The sequence below is a fragment of the Theropithecus gelada genome, chromosome 6, assembly GCF_003255815.1.
Source record: "Theropithecus gelada isolate Dixy chromosome 6, Tgel_1.0, whole genome shotgun sequence".
Lineage (NCBI taxonomy): Eukaryota > Metazoa > Chordata > Mammalia > Primates > Cercopithecidae > Theropithecus > Theropithecus gelada.
In genome coordinates, this window is record NC_037673.1 from 142,704,149 (window position 1) to 142,715,613 (window position 11,465).

The following is an 11,465-nucleotide window of genomic DNA, read 5'->3' on the forward strand; positions in this document are numbered from 1 at the left end:
TAAGAGTTTGAGACCCGCCTGGGCAACATAGGGAGACCCCGTCTATAAAACTAAAAAAATTAGCCAGGTGAGGTGATGCATGCCTGTGGTCTCAGCTACTTGGGAGGCTGAAGTGGGAGGATCACGTGGACTCAGGGAGTCAAGGCTGCAGTGAGTGTGATCTTCCCACTGCATTCCAGCCTGGGAATCAGAGCAAGACTCTGTCTCAAAAAGAAAAGAAAAGGTACATATATATATATTTGGTAGGGCTATTTTGATACATCAGTTTGGTATGTCCCATGAGTCATAATGTTTTGTGTTAGGTTATAAGCATTTAGACCCTGCAAGGAATGGTGGGAATTTTTCTCTTAGAACACAGGATGAAGTCTGTGCAGGCAGTAATGGATTTATGAGTCTGCCCTAATGTACATTCACACCATGCTATGCTCCAAGTATTTTATGGAAACATTTGGCAAATGCTTCAAGAGGTTTAACAATGATTTTTGCTAGATAGATTAGAATGAAAGTCCAAATAAAAAAGAGTCTCTTCTGTTATGTTTTTCAGAACCCTCAGTTCTATAAATGAGGACCTTTGATAGGAAAGCTTTAGGGATGGCTAAGCTTTTACTTTTTTGAAACTTTGGATCCCTGTTCCCTTGTCTGTGTTGCTTTGTCTTTAAAATTTGCTTTCCCTTATTGGAATTTGCTGGGGAGAAAAAAATGTTTAAAAATTAGTACCAAGTAACACATTTGAAACGGAGCAGTTTTATGAGTTAGGATATTATTAGGTGTATTTAATGTTTACTGAATGCATAGATGAGCTGGGAGGTGCTTATTAATGTATAGCATTTCAGAATTGGAAATAGGAAGAACTTTATCAAACATAGGTGGGGCTGTAAGAGATTCAGTGAGATGAATAAGCAGATGATTCACCTTTAAAAAAATTACTTATTTCTAAGGTTTGAGTCTATGTATGTAGATATCAAAGCCAAAAGTCAATACATGTATTAAGAATATTTCTTGTCCTCATCATGACTTCTGTAAGTAGAGCAACTGTACTTAGAAAAAAAAGTATTACTTCAACCAAGACAGATGCTAACATGTACCTAACACAGATATAAACCATGGGTTATCCTAGGCAAACCAGAATATATAGTTGCTCTAATTAAAAGGGACTTTATTTTGTGTTTTAGCTCTCATTGGAGATTGTAGAGCCACCTTAACAGATTTCTCCCCTGCCCTATATTATACTTTTTAAATAACACAGAATTTGCAAAAATCATTAGTAATTGGAGTGCAAACTTGTATGTTCTTCTAATATATATTTTAGGCTGCAAACCAAGGGCCAAAATTTAAAGACCGTCGGCTACAGATATCATGGCACAAGCCCAAGGTACCATCTATATCCACTGAGACTGAAGAAGAAGAAGTCAAGGAGGAGGTAAATTTAATGGTTGGAAATAAGAGTTGAATTAGATCACTTTTCAATTGTGTATTTTTTATGATATTAAATAGTATAAATTTAAAAATAAATACTGGGTTAAGACCAGTTTAGATGTTTATTAGAGAATTAAAACAGGTCTAGAGACATAAAAAGCTGTCTTGGGGATTATTTTCTTCTGGTATAGGAAAGACTGTTCTTTTTTATTTACATTTATATTGGATTTATTTGGGCTTTAGAAATTTTTATTCTGATGAATAAAGTCAGAGATTACATAAACAAATTAAGCTTTAATTGGTTGGTTTCTCTTTTTTTAATTCAAGTTCCATAGTAATAGATTTGAGTTTCTTATTTTCCTTCTGTGTACAATTAGTTAAAATGAGTGTGCAGAAATTGAACATAGAGGAAAGAATTGGAAAACTGAAGACCTCAATAACAAAAGTACTGAATAATCAACTTCTTAAAATATATGAGAATTTATTTTGCTTTTTTACTTCTGTTATTTATCATTAGTTTATTTAGTGAACACTTAGGCTACATTGCGAGGTTTTCCTGATTTATATGACAATCTTGGTTTTAAAAGATGCCTAGCATTTATAGTTTGATCAAGTGTCTTCTCACTATATGGGTAATTTTACACAGCAAAAGCAGAAATTTCCCCAGATTAAAAGAAAAAAAAAAAGTCATGATATTTGGGTAGTGTTTGCAGATACATCTACTTTGTCTAAGATTTTAGATTTTTATGTAAGATTTGGAATATCAGTGTCATGGGGAAGCTAGTATATTCACCTCTCACAAACGATTGGATGGATATAAAAACAAAGATTTAGGTGTTTGGTCATTTATTTTCCTAATTCTTTTTTTTTTTTCTGTCAAGCTGTTCTTTATTTCAGGGAGAGGGCAGGGGAGGGGGCTCAGTCTTTCTTGGCAGCAGCTTTCCTCAGGGCGGCCAATACGTTGCTCAGCTCCTCCCGCTTCCTCTTGGCGCGGATGTGTGTCCCCACCCTTTTCTTGATACATTTGAGGGCCCGTTTGTCCTTGGAGACCTTCAGTAACTCCATGGCACGCCGCTCGTATGGGGCAAAGCCGCACCCATCCCGAATCGTGTCCCGCACAAACTTGGTGTGTTTTGTCAGATGCCCGCGGCGGCCCATTTTCCTAATTTTTAATAGAATAAAATTAATTTTAATTTATCAGAAATGTATCTCATAGTCTTTAATTTTCTGTACTAAATGTCCACATTATTTTCCTGATGATGTTAGAGTAGAAATCTCCTATTAAAAGTAGCAAAATTAGCAGGGGAGAAGAATTTATATTCATTTACAAAAATATTTTGGGGTTTTTTTTTTTTTTTTTTGCCCTGAAAGATACTCCTGCATGCATCCCTTATGAAATCTAGCCTGGGCTTTATATACTACTCTGTTTGTCCTTTGGCGTAAAAAGCATTTTACTTACCATTCTTGTGCCACTAAACAGATTTTAACCTCTCTTTCTTCAGGAAACAGAAACCTCAGATTTGTTTTTGCCTGATGATGACGATGAAGATGAAGATGAATATGAGTCTCGCTCATGGCGAAGATGAAATCTGATGCTAGCTGTATAATTTTTAGGAATATTGTTTAGAAGAACAACTTTTAAAAATTATTTAAAAGAAGTCAATGAGCCAAAAAAATTTTTTTTATTTTTCTTTTCAACACAGTAGGTTCAAGAACAGCAAGTTTGCTATTTAAACACATCTCATAACTGTACATGATATTAAAGCACCAAAGGCCTAGTGACTTTTACACAGTTGTGAAGATCCACAGCAATGACATGGATAATCTCTAGAGCCTTATTTTCCACACCACCTTTTTTTTGTTGCTATTGGTGTTGGATTATGATGTAAATGACAGGGTGTTCAGAAATTTTATTTTGGATTATAATCTACTGATAAAGTTTAATTAAATGTCAAAATCACCTGTAATCTTTTAACTCTCAGTTATTATGGATGGGTCATCAGACAGTAGGAAATATTTGTAATTAAAATACCCTTTTGCTTTCAAGAGTGGTCTTGGAAGAAAAATATGTTTATTTTAATTTTTTTTTTTTTTACTTTGGAGGAGCCCAATTTGTATTCAGTCTAAATTTGTTTTTCATGGTTTTTATGTGTGGTAGTACTATTTCAGTGAAAATCACAACAAACTGTGTGTTCTTAAATGCTACAGCAGTGGTAGCTAGCTCTATAGTATTTCCATTCTCTTGTCATATGAACTCCTGGACTTTTCCAGCTACTGATTCTTAGTTTGCTTTGATATTTAGTGAGCGCTGGTTCAGCTGGTCTTTTTAAAAATTTTTATAACTCAGAATGTAAAAGGCTTTCACCTATTGCCCCTTTCTCATCCCCCTTTTCTTCCTCTTGCCTTTCTATTAATAGGCCTGACTTACGTCATCATTGATATAAGTGGTTCATTTGGGCAACCGCAGGCAGTCTCCAATAAAAGGTTCAAACCAGTACCTGGATAAATAAGTGATGTTTTGATGAGAATGATGAAAGGATTTTGGGGAGAAGAGAATCACCAGCTTTTTTTTTTTTTCTCCCTCTTTTGAAGCTTCAGTTCAGTTATAGTTACACAGAAGGGTTTTAAAACGTCTGAAATTCTTTTCCTAAATTTAAACCATGATAGTGAGGTGACTGGGGGTGGGAGGTGGGTGGGAGGGGGTTGAGGGCTGAGTATGCTAGTAATAAATGGGAGTCATATATGACTTTGATCAGATGACCTTATTTTTTCATAATTTTGTAGTTTGTTGCTATCCATGAACATATGCATCCCTCAGTAGAGTTTCCTGTGTGCATTTTTACTGTACACTGTATAGAGTAGAGTATCTGTTAAGTAAAATATATATGTAAATTTATGTCCTTGTGTTCTGAATGTTAGATGGAAAAGCAGAGGAGCAACACTACACTGTACTGACCCCTGGGAAAATAAAATGATTAATGTACATAGGCCATCACTTTTTCAAGGATATACACATCTTTGTTTTTATATATGTGTGGTATGAAAAATTGAAACCTCCTGTTGGCTCCAAAAGGTTCTTGGTGACCACTATGTCAAAGATTTTGTTTGCTGAGGTAAAGACTATTTCTCAAAATAGAAACTATTCACTCAAGAACTTAAAACCATCAGGATTCTAGATTTACTTAGCTATAAGAAGTTAAATCCCATGTTCTGATAATCTTTATTCTTCTGCGTGTTTTCCTGGACTGATGTGTCAAACCAGGGTCCTTTTTAAGTTCATATAATTTTCTTTCATAATAATAAGGACTTCCTCTTTCTAGGTTATTGTTATATTTCTAGTAACACTGAAGGTAAAATAAGCTTATAAAAGAAGGAAAACATTAGAATGGTGTACCTAGAGTACACAATCTTGCTCCTTACTCCTCCATCATCTCTAATGAAATTTTTCTTGATGTCTGTGGCTCAGTCGGTATATATTTTGAAAGATTCATTGTGGTGAATATTTTGAGTCCTGACAGTTTAATCGTGATAGAGGGAACAAAGGATTTATATATTTTTTGTACAAAGTTTTTTCTTAAACTGTATAATTTTGTAAATAATTTGTTTGGGTGTTTTTTTTTTTTTTTTTCTTTTTGTGTACTAAAACTACCAGCGTATAGATTTCAATAAGAATTGTTGTATTTTTGTATTTGGAAACTGAAAATTACAGTAAATAAATGGAACTGTAAGAAAAATTTCAGTAGATTGACAGTTCAACAGAATGAGATTCCTTTTCATATGATTTTTTTGACCTCAAAATGAACATCTTATCAGTAAAAAGTTGAAAATTTGACTTTTTAGTATTGGGGGCAGAGGATAAAAAAGAGATGTGTTAAAGTGAAAAACAGTTTTTTCAGTAAGATTTGAGGCCCTTTCTATAAAAGTTTTCAGTACACCTTAAACAGGACTAAAAATACTTTAAAAGTATGCTTTCAAAGAATTTTAAAACATGTTTGACTCAAAGATGAATTTAAAGTGAGTTAATTATAATATTGGAACACTTAAGGTTAGCGTAAAATAGTTTATATATATCCCCCGCCCCCTTTGGAATATTTTACTTCCACCATCGAATCTTCAGCTGTTAGAATTTCACTTAAAAGTGAATAACTGCCATACATGTTTTCTTGGCATCTTTATTTACAGAAATAACATACAGCATCTAAGGCAAATTCTGTTCCTCTTAATGTGTATGACATCATTTATATGTATCAATAATAGCCACCAGTTGATTAGGTCAGCCTGATATACTACTGGATTACTGTCCAAGATAAAAAGGTAACCCCAAGTATTGCAAAATTTCCCTCAATTTCATTGTATAACATTGAAGAAATATTGTTACCAGCTAAGATGATAAATTGGAAAGCAGTCCTGTTAAGGTGAAAAGGGTCCTTGGTGATGAGTCATTTTTTTCAAAAAAGAAAAAAATCATGTGAAAAGGAATAGTGGTTCCTCTTGATGTATAGTATGCCTGTATTATAGTTTTTACAAAATTGTGATCTTGTGTAATAGTATAATAGGAGATATTGTTGAATTTCTAACTGTTTATACATTTAAATTCATATATGTAATGTTTGTTTTATCAATTACAATCTGAATTTCTAAGAAGCATGTTGACTTTTGCAATAAAGATGCAATATGGAATGGTTCACAATTGGAAAAAAAAAGAAAAAAAGATGAAAGTAATACAAATTTAAAAGAATTTGGAAAATTTATGAACCATTCCAAAAATTATAACAATCACCAAAAGAGCTGTAATTCTGGCTTGTTCTGGAAAGAAAGAAAATGTGTGTGTATGCTTGCTTGTGAGAGTGGGTGAGTAGTGGCCATGTATGTGTGTTTTATGTTGTGTTCATAAACGAGAGAATGTCATTCAATATGAAGTTGGGTTTGAAGTCACTGGCTATTAAATATTAAATAGGATAACTTTCTCAACAGAGTAACCTGGAGAGTGAAAGAGAAGGTATTAAAATGCTACTTGTAAGTAACCTTTGATAGCCACATTATTTTGTTCATGGATGGTTCTTAGGTATCCCAGATAAAAAGCACAAAACAGTTTCATGAAAGCAATTATTTTAATGTTGTCTTGAGGATATTCATTATGCCTGCCAATTGTAGGAGGGACATTTTCCTTAAGTAGAATAGGGAGAAGGGAAAAAACACCTACAAGAGATGATTTAAAGATAAATCAGTTCTGAATGTGACGAAGATTTGTAAGGGACAAACAGGAGTAGGTAGTGATCTTATGTACTAAGGACTGGGTGGTGATGAGAAAGAGAAGGGAAGTGTATCACTTTGTGTTACCATTTTAGAAAATGCTATTATAAAATTCCCCTTCCAATGATTATGCATTGTTTAAGAAGGAGCATTCTTTAAATTTCAGCTTATACAAGAAAATACTCAAAGAATGAGAGTAAAGTTTATTTTCATTCTTTTCAAATAAAATTTATTTTATATATTATGTAAATAGCAAATAAGCTGTTTGTCACCATTTGCTTTGAATAGATCATAATTAATCCTAAATATATTTACAATAAACATTAGTTTTGGGACTTTTTTGGAGGGAGGAGGCATAATTCTGAACATAGTTACATCTATTGAATAAATCAAATGTTTTACTAAAATGGAGCTTTCATTAACAGAAATTAATGATTTTATGTGATATTTTTACTGATTTTGAAGTAAATTTGTACTAAAGCCAAAGATAAATTTTGAATCATAAGCCCCAGCATACAATCAAATCTGGATCTAGATATGTTACTGTAAACATAGATACAATTGTGTTTATCAACATGTGGGGATATTGGATGATTGGGTTGCTTTAGACTAAATGGACCAATATTACCTTGCTGTGCAGAGCTGCTCATTTTATGTTCATTTTTAGTCTCAAAGACCTAATTTGAAAGACCAACCAAAACTGACCCAGAAAAGAAAAAAAAAAAAAAAGGCAATCTACTGCTACTGCTTGTATTATGAATCACCTTCATTTATGCTAAATTGATTTTATTGCCAAGATCTCTCCTTTCAACAGGATCATCTACCATTTGGCCTCTTCCCTGTTCTGCAGTTGACCTTAGGTTAACTAAACCATTCCAGCATTCTAAGATAGGCAATTTGATACAGGGTGAAATCAAGGTCAGAATAGTGTTTGAAGATTGTGAGTTATTTGTGTTTGCATCTACTCTTAAGCTTCTGCAAGCATTTCTTACTGTGGTGGTGGTGGTGTTCATTAACATAAGCATGATTAACATTGCTGTTACTTTGTCTTTGCATTTATATTAAATTATCTTTTGTGAAAGAGCAGCAAGGAAAGAAGACCCCTTAGCTTGTTTTAGATAAAGATAAGCCTGAATTTCTGACCTCACTTCCACTTCAGTTTTCTAACCACTACATAGAGGTATTTTTTGTTTTTTGTTGTTTTTGAGACAGAGTCTTGTTATGTTGCCCAGATTGGAGTGCAGTGGCACAATCTTGGCTAATTTTTGTATTTTTGGTAGAGACAAGGTTTCACTGTGTTGGCCACGCTAGTCTTGAACTCCTGACCTTAAGTGATCCTCTAACCTTGACCTCCCAAAGTGCTGGGATTACAGGCTTGAGCTACCACCCCCAGCCAACTTCATAGTTTTACTAGTTTGATGTGGTGACCTACTAGTTCTTAAAATAATATGTAGAGTTGGAGTTCAGGTTTAGCACTTGATTGTTCAAAATTGTAATTTACTCTATTCTTTGAAGGCAAGTATAGGGGCGGAAACAAGCCTTTTCAGCACTTAGCCGTTTCTGTTGATTAAATTGTTAACACTCTTTTGTAAAAACCTTATAAAGATGAGTGTCTTATTAATAGTTTCCTAAAGTCCTTGCGGTTTTACTTCTTAGTTTGCCTCCAGACTTCTATTATTGTGAGGTATTGATATATTTCTTCTAATTTTAAATTTAATTAGTAAGGCCTAATACAGACCTTGCCAAATTAATTTTTTCTTGAGGATAATTTCGCTTCAAGATTGAGACTACTCACATAGTCAGTTTGAGTTCTTAGACCAAACGCTGCCTATTTATCTATGTAAACATGTATTCCTGCATAAATTATTGAATGGTAATTTCTGAACCACCCTCCAACAGTAGGGCTATTTATTTACTTTAGGATTTACGTTATTAACATTTAGAGCCTGCAGGGGGCTCCAAAAGGCAAAATTTAGTCTTGGAGCAGGGACTGAATCTTTTTTCACAGCAACTCAAAATGAGACACATTTTGCATTGGAACCCAGTATACACATACAAAACGAAAGTTTACAAAACAATACCTACCCAATATGCACCTGATATTTTCATCCTATTAGATAAAAATCTTGTCAGGTTCCCACTATTTGGCTTTCAAAATTACAGTTTGGAAAATTAGCCTATTGAGTTGCATGATGGAGCGCATTTTAAAGTCATTTTCTTCCTTGCCGTGACATTGTAGAAACTATTTTGAATATAAAATGTTACTACTTCTGTTTTTCCTTTTTTTTTTTACTTGATGTTTTTTCTTGAAGAGTATTTTGTAGTTTTTAATTTTAAAAGTAGACAACTTCTCAGTGACTTTTTAAACTTGCCTACGGTTTTATATTTTTGTCATTACTTGTCTTGGGAAGGGAATGGGAATATTGATATATTGGTGCTACATTTTATGCAATTCAAATCACTGCAGTAATTATTTGTATATTTTTTAAAAAGCTGTGAAGTCCATAAAACTACAGTTCTTTTTTTTTTTTTTTTTGAGATGGAGTCTTGCTCTGTGGCTCAGGCTGGAGTCAGCGGCGCAATTTCAGCTCACTGGAACCTCCACCTCGCAGGTTCAAGCGATTCTCCTGCTTCAGCCTCCCGTGTAGCTGGGACTACAGGCACGTGCCACCACGCCGGCTGATTTTTGTATTTTTGTAGAGACGGGGTTTCACCATATTGGCCAGGCTGGTCTCCAACTCCTGATCTCGTGATCCACCCGCCACGGCCTCCCAAAGTGCTGGGATTACAGGCGTGAGCCGCTGTGCCTGGCCCACAACTACAACTCTTTAAGGGCTATAAATCAGTAAGAGATTATTTGGCTTTGAATTAAATTTTGCACTTAGAGTTCACCTTAGCCATCAACAATTTAAAATGAACCAATTTTGATACCTTAAAAAAAAAGTGTACATTCTAACGTGCCACTGAATTTCACCTTTTTCAAACATATCCCTATAAGTTTATAAGAAATATAAGAAATAGATAAGCCCTATATAAAACATAACTAACTGCCTTTGCCACTTTTCTTACTCTTGAGCAAGTGTGTCACTTGTCTCTTTACATGTCTGACCTTTCCCAGTTTCTAAAGTGCGAAAAGAAAGACTGGGGACATGTCCATAAGAATATTCCCATATATTCAGAAATGCAAAGGAGAAAACCATTAAGTCTGCAAAGTAGTGAAATCAGAACTCATCATGGAGTTATGAGTTACACATTTCAGTATTTCTACCCCCTTGTCTATGTACTTCTCTTTTGGAATTCCTTAAGCAATAAAACCTGACTTTCTTATAATACTATAATACCATGGTACCAAACAAATACTTTGAATTAACCTGATTGATAATTTTAAACTCACTTTGAAGAAATAACCCATGGACTGAATGCAGACTGTGACCCAATTAGTGGAGTGAGTCGTTTGCCTACATTCTGTGCTTACCATAGCCTTTGAGGAAGGTGTTCTTACCACCTTATTCAGCTTTGAAAACAGTTTCAGAGAGATAAATTTGCCTTCCTGAGGTCACACAACCTGTAGTGGTGGAGTCAGCATTTGAACACAGGTCTGACCCCAGAGCTCAAGTTCTTAACCTCTGTGCTCCACTGCTTCTAATAAAACGGAATATTGCCAAGTCTGTAGAATGTCACTGGTCTTTTTTATTAGTGTCTGTCAAACGCTACCATTCTGGCTGCATCTTTCTCATCTGCCTTGGATTGGAACCAGACTCCCTTGGGGAGCAACACTGTGTTTTTAGGTAGCATATTGGAAACCACAGAGAACAGCTTATTTATGTTAATTTGTGGGGGAACATTTTAAAGTAGTAATTTTCTGTGACCTCCACAATATACAGCCAGCCAATTTGATACATTCACAATAATTTAGCTATATCATAACCTGTGTTATTTTGTTTTCAATTTTATCTTAAATGTTTTCCCTGTGACAAATTGAATTATGATAATCTTGCAGTATTTCTACCTTGATTCTTTGTGTTTTTCAATATTTCTCGTGTCTTTTTCCTTTTAACCTTCACATTAAAAAAAATCATGTTGTACATAAATAAGTTTACATGCTTTAATTTAATGATGTTTTCATATAGAACACTGAATTTTCTAGACAAAAAGTGCTGAGAATAGCAGTGTTCGTTTATAGTTATGTTTATGCCATAGATTTTTAAAAAGAATTATTCTCAGTGAATAAAACTGATGTTCATGTCATTGTTCTGTTTGGGGAGTTGTTTTTTTACATGTTCAGATTTCTTAGATCATTCCAAATCTTTCTAATTTTTGCTATTTGGAGAACTTTGAAATGTTTATTGACTTGTAGTTGTTATGGTAATAGTCATCTGAAAAAAGAAAAAGATGTAAGTGGCCTTGAAGAAGAGGGGACTTTTTGTTCTTTGACAGCCCATGAGAAAACTAGGCATGTTCTAAGAGGTTCAATGAAAAAGTCTTATATTCTTGACAAACTTTGTAGCATTAGGGAATATTTCCAATATGATAATTGTATCAGGAAAATTGCTGAGACAAAAGAGAATGATTATAACATTCTGCTGGCCACACAGCACATGTTTTAAGACAGGTATTTCACCCTAAAAATAAAATTGGATTATGTCGTGTGTTTTTTTTCCTCTGTGAAGATTCCAGAAGTATGTCATGTGTGTTTTTTAAAACCTTTACTGTGATCGAATGCTTAAAAAAATGCATGTTATTAAAGAGTTTTTCAGCATATTTTGCTTTGAAATGTTAAATATAGGGAAGGAAGA

General features: G+C 34.1%; 1 protein-coding gene across 1 annotated transcript in view; it reads left to right on the plus strand.

The window, feature by feature from the left end:
• RBM27 (RNA binding motif protein 27) overlaps nucleotides 1-6,201 on the plus strand; it is an 87,635-nt gene extending 81,434 nt beyond the window's left edge. The window contains exons 20-21 of the mRNA XM_025389087.1: nucleotides 1,310-1,420; nucleotides 2,919-6,201. Of these exons, the coding sequence (XP_025244872.1) occupies nucleotides 1,310-1,420; nucleotides 2,919-3,002 (195 nt within the window). The 3' untranslated portion in view covers nucleotides 3,003-6,201. The remainder of the gene's footprint in view (nucleotides 1-1,309; nucleotides 1,421-2,918) is intronic.
• The last annotated feature ends 5,264 nt before the right edge of the window (nucleotides 6,202-11,465 follow it).